Source organism: Etheostoma spectabile, chromosome 22, assembly GCF_008692095.1.
Source record: "Etheostoma spectabile isolate EspeVRDwgs_2016 chromosome 22, UIUC_Espe_1.0, whole genome shotgun sequence".
In the NCBI taxonomy this organism is placed as follows: Eukaryota; Metazoa; Chordata; class Actinopteri; order Perciformes; family Percidae; genus Etheostoma; species Etheostoma spectabile.
The window spans coordinates 11,735,148-11,740,503 of record NC_045754.1 but is presented as its reverse complement, the minus strand read 5'-3'; the positions used below and the strand labels follow the sequence as shown (position 1 = coordinate 11,740,503).

The following is a 5,356-nucleotide window of genomic DNA, read 5'->3' as shown; positions in this document are numbered from 1 at the left end:
GGGGGGGGGGGGGGGGGGGGCAAGTTTGCAGTGGAAAGTTCCCATCTGCTTTGTCCTCTCCCAGCATTCCATACTAAGTGTCCCCGACTGGAGCATGACCCCTGAACCCACGACCACCTCCCTACACACACACACACCCCAACCATATTCTTTGCTTTTATATGTCTTTGTGCATAGTGAGACTCTCCCCAGGAATAAGTGTGTACTTAAAATCAGCCCTCTCTACGGTTTACATTTGGACAGTCTGACTCCTGCAGGCATCACCTGGCTATTAAAGTTCGGCCTGCATAGCAGTTTATTGGCAGCTGAGGGCATGTGAGGTCCACGTGCAAGCAAATAACTCTGTCAGGTGTGGCCAGTAGAGGTAGCTTGCTCAGCTGCCTTATGGGAGTTGGACCTTCCAGTGGTTAGCAGTAGAAAACACATCTGGCTTAGATAGAGCCTGTGTTCTTCTCCCACTATACAGCAAGAGTGGCGTTGCCAGAAAGGAATTCCTGTGGCAGGGAGACATGACATTATTTATTTGTTTTGTACAATCCTCCCTCCTTTTTCCCACTACCTCTCCTTTTTGGAATTGGACTGTGCATGGGTCGGGGCAGAGGAACAGAATGTTTCTGTGGCACAGTCAGAGCGAGTTTTGGGCTTCAGGGAGAACAACAGACTCATAGAGTAGAAAACAGGAGCTCTCCCTGCTTTGTTCCAGCAGGTGGAGCGCTTCTGAGTAACAGCTGAGTTTAAGAAACAAGCCAGTGTTTCCCCCAGCTGTGAAGATGCTGGAATCCAGCCCACGGGCACCTTGATGGCTCTGATCAATTACCCCCTGTCTCCTCAGTGACAGAGCTGGAAGTGAGAGGTGCAATACCATGAAGCCTGGAGGGGGCGGCCTGCCCAGACACGCGCCTACACACACAGGAAGACTCCCAGGTTCATCATTATCACATTTTATGAGCACTCAACTCAGTCAGTCATTCAGGCACTGCATAGGGTTGTCAGTGTGCCATGTAAATGCTCTTGGCTGGCTAAGTTTAGTGTGACTTGTCGCTCCCACCCACACCGTTATCAGCTGCACAGGGGCTGGACAGGCAGTGCAAGGGGGCAAAGTCAACTGTGACTTGTCCTGTTGGGCTGTAGGGCTGACAGGGTCAGTTTAAACAGGCTACTGGGATATGTCTTCACACATGCAGGGATGCATGCAGCCTTTTTTCCCTTTTAGGCTTTTAAGATTTCCCTCAACATACAAATTTCACTTAAAAAAAAGTATTACTTAAAGTGAAGAAGTAGAGCAATGCTATTAGCTAATGTGCTGTTGAATGTTTTTAATGAGTGATTGATTCAACTTCTACTTTTTAACATTTTTAACATTCTCAGTTTTTGGAATAATTTAAGATTCCTTAAGAAGTTGATGCGCTATCTGTAGATAAAATAGTAATGAATTGAGATTCATATTAACAGCCTGTAGCTGCATGTATCGAGATAATCTCATTCGAATGACATAGTTATGCGTCTGACTTGAGCTGTGTAGTGCTTCTGGTGACAAATCTCCTCACCAGAGATCTATCTTCCCAACTCTGTGACAACTGGCTGGGGAGCACCTCAGCGGATGCGTCCTTTATCTGCCTGCCTGTGTGTGGTTGATGGAATGACAGTGATGCATAATTTAGTGCGCCATTGAAAACATGCTGTGCTCCTTCTCTGGCTCGGCTGTCCGATCCCATCCATTCTCCGTTTAGAGCAGACATTCACAGGCACGGCTTACTTGAGGAGCTGGCTCTGAATTCTTCTCTTTCATCTTTGTTCTTTTTTTCCTCCCTTCCCTCCACCCTTTTGCAAATGAGTCATTGCATGATTGTTGTCTCTTTTTTTTTCACCCATTCCCTTGTTCCAGCTCTCCCTGCTCTGTTGGCCTTGTTCTGTGGGTGCAGGCAGTGGCTGAGCAGGCTGAGAAGCTCCAGATTGACTACAAGCCGTCCCCTTGCCAGGATTAACCTCTCTCCATTGTTTCTGCCCGTTAAACAGGATTAACAAATCAATGTGTCAGGTAGACTGCAGTCAAGAGACAATGACCCAGTTCTGACAACCCCCCCCCCCACCTCTCTCCCTCTTCTCCCATTCTGCCTCACTGCAGCTTTTAATTAAAAAGACTTTGCTTAGCTGGCGCTATGCACTCCCTTGAGGATGCCTCGCAGCGTTGTTTACATGTTTTTTTTTTTAACAGGGAATTGGGGGGAGTGATGTCAAAAATGTAAGGTGAACCCATGTGTACTCCTCTTTTATATGTATGCTGTGGTGTGGCGTTCAGAACACACTTGTTGCCTGATCAGTGAATACGTAAGCAACAGATGCTGCACCCAGATGTTTCTAAATTGTTTCAAGGCAAATCCCATGATGTGATAATATTAGTATCTGTAAAAGGCATTTGGAGATTATAGCCTGCTCGAGAGAGTTGATGGATGGGAAATGAGCGACTGCCTTTCTCATTGGTTTGGTAATGTGTAAAATTGCTGAGGTGGTCACAATGTAAAGGATGCCTTTTTTTGTTTGTTGCGGGGACGGTATGCGCCAGCTTGACCCGTTGCAAGGTGATTCATTCATCATATGTGCACTGGGGACAACGATATCTGACTGCAGCAATAACAAACCCACCCCCCCCAACTGCAAAGCTGCCCCCACTATACAAAGGTGTCAGCCTTTTGCCCTTGACTCAGATTTCTCTTTTATCCTTGTCAAAAGACAGGAATGGTTTTACATAATTGCTCCCTGTTGCATGCTGAAAATGACCTTTATTCTTACCTGCTTAGGCATTTTTTCTCCTGTTCTGCGATTGCTGATGCTTGCATAACACCCCGATAAGACAAACCAGGCATGCAGCCTAGGCTACACATGAGGTTAAAGTTCCTTTAATGCCATTGGAGGATCTCTGGGCATGACGTATCATGTCTTTAACACATTGAGCCGTCCTCTAAGGAGTAGACAAAACAAATTAGCCTGTTGGCAGGACGTTTTGGTGTGTCTAGCCATGTTTGGTCTAATAATTTACATATTTGCTATAGAAATTAAACTAACTTTAATCTAATCTGCAGTTCTTCCAAAAAAAAAATTAAGCGAAAAAAAAAAAAATACTTTCTTATAAAGATTAATACCAAAAATACAAAAAACTAAATTAAAGTGCATCCCTTACATGCTTCAGCTGCAGCAGCTGTAAATGATTTGGCTGTGATTCCAAAGACAGTAAACAGTTTGATAATAAAAATGATGTCTTTATGGGTAAAGTAAAAGCCTCCTTTCCCAGTCCACATCATGGAAGGAGTGCCTGTGCTGGACTTGAGCCCAGCCATGTTTTCCCTTTCCCCTCACTTCCTTCCTCTCCTCCAACCCTTCGTCCCTCCATGTTTAAGTTAGCAGGAGCTCGGCCCCTGGACTGCGATGATGACCTGTCTTGTGTAGATATATCTTGTCTTGCCTCGCGCTTCCCAGAAGTTGTGAAGAAGTCTGTGTGTTGTTTTCCTGAGCTACGTGACGCATTAAACCGTAACGTAACCACAAAAACACACCAGCAGTAAACCTTCCTTCCTTCTCATCCAACATATTCATTTTTTATGTCTGGGGTTTGTTCTTTTTATCCTGCAACATGCTGAGGTTGATTTGGTTAAGCAACGAGAGTAGGCTATTATTCATTGACTAAACTAAGATTTAAAGATATCAACCAAGCCTATACATTGAAGAGGTTTCAGAGATATTGGGCATATTTTAGAAGAATATAGGGTTAATGGCATTCTCTCCCCTCATGATCATCTTTTTTTGCTCCTTGTCTCGTGTCTGTCTGTCTGCCTGCCTGTCTCTCTCAAAGGATTGATTCTCTTTATCGCTGAGCCAGCAGCCCCTCTCACGAGAGTTCTGAAAGAATACACGCAAGAAAACAAACATCTTGACTGTGCATAGCTGTACATATTTACTATTAGGGATATGCAAACACATTAAACAGGACAAGTGGAAAATTGCCCCAATATTGACCCGCTTATTTAATAGTGCTGCCTTAAGGGAATGATTTTTAATTAAATGTTTATGACTGAGTGATTTGGTCACCCCTGTGCTCAGTCCTTCCTTCTAATCAATGTGTTTGCTGAGCTGATGAGAGTTGGAAGAGGGTGAGGGGTCCAGTCATTTTTGACACATGTGAATAGGCCTAATTGAGTGCTTCCTCTGCCATGACTATCTTCTACTCTCAACTGAGTGCAGCTTGAGATTTGGATGCATACAGTCTCACATGGCCGAGCACAAGACTCGCTAGTCCCAATAACGCTGTAAAAGGTGTGTGTGTGTGTGTGTGTGTGTGTGTGTGTGTGTGTGTGTGTGTGGTGGTCTGTTGTGTGTGTGTGTGTGTGTGTGTGTGTGTGTGTGGTGTGTGTGTGTGTGTGTGTGGTGTGTGTGTGTGTGTGTGTGTGTGTGTGTGTGTGTGTGTGTGTGTGTGTGTGTGTGTGTGTGTGTGTGTGTGTGTGTGTGTGTGTGTGTGTGTGTGTGTGTGTGTGTGTGTGTGTGTGTTGTGTGTGTGTGTGTGTGTGTGTGTGTGTGTGTGTGTGTGTGTGTGTGTGTGTAACATATAGATCATGTTAAGTAATTGGTTCTGGCTGTGTTATACTGCTGTACATTCATAAGACAAAACTTCAAAGCTGTTTAAAATAAGTTTAACTAATTCCCTAATAACCACAACCTCTGTTCTTATTTGCAGATTGTTCGAACTAACGCCATGAGTGGGCTTCTCAAGAGGAAGTTTGAGGAGGTGGATGAGGATCCATGCTACTCCTCACTCTCCTCCCTCTCCTCTGCCTGCTCAGGCTGGGACTCGGAGGGGGAGAGCTGCTACTCGGACACCCTGGATTCCACTCCCAGCAACCCCAGCTCCCCAGCAACACACTTCAACAGTGAGTGTCCTATTTCAGCAACAATAAATCATATAAAAAGCTGATGGCACATGCTTTAAAATGCATTCTCTCGCCTTGTCCTTACTGCTCCGCGGAGACTCTGATAACAAACTCATAAAAACGGGTTACCATAGAGTTAAGGAATTTAGGCAGCTGGCAGCTCATGAAACATTTCACAGAATTTCAGATTTTTTGCAATGAATGCCCCTTTTGATTTTATACCCTAAAGCTGCAAAATGGCTTATCGCATTATGAAGTGGCTGCTCACCTTGGCTCGGTCTGCACCGTCTACCCAGAGCCTTGCAGACAGACAGACAGACCTTCACCTTTTTTCTTGAGAGATATGGATCAAGAGGCTTCGCAGTGTTTCTATCTGGACCGTATCCAATTCCTTATATTTCTTTATTTCTTGTATTTCTACACTATTTATAATATTG

General features: G+C 44.7%; 1 protein-coding gene across 2 annotated transcripts in view; it reads left to right on the top strand.

Annotated features, from left to right (window-relative positions):
* Positions 1-5,356, top strand: part of csrnp1b (cysteine-serine-rich nuclear protein 1b) — a 13,003-nt gene that overhangs the window by 2,025 nt on the left and 5,622 nt on the right. The window contains exons 1-2 of one of the 2 annotated variants that reach the window (XM_032503773.1): positions 2,542-2,679; positions 4,727-4,919. In XM_032503773.1, the coding sequence (XP_032359664.1) occupies positions 4,745-4,919 (175 nt within the window). In that variant the 5' untranslated portion in view covers positions 2,542-2,679; positions 4,727-4,744. Of the gene's footprint in view, positions 1-2,541; positions 2,680-4,726; positions 4,920-5,356 lie in introns of those variants that run through there. The other variant, XM_032503772.1, reaches the window with a different exon arrangement.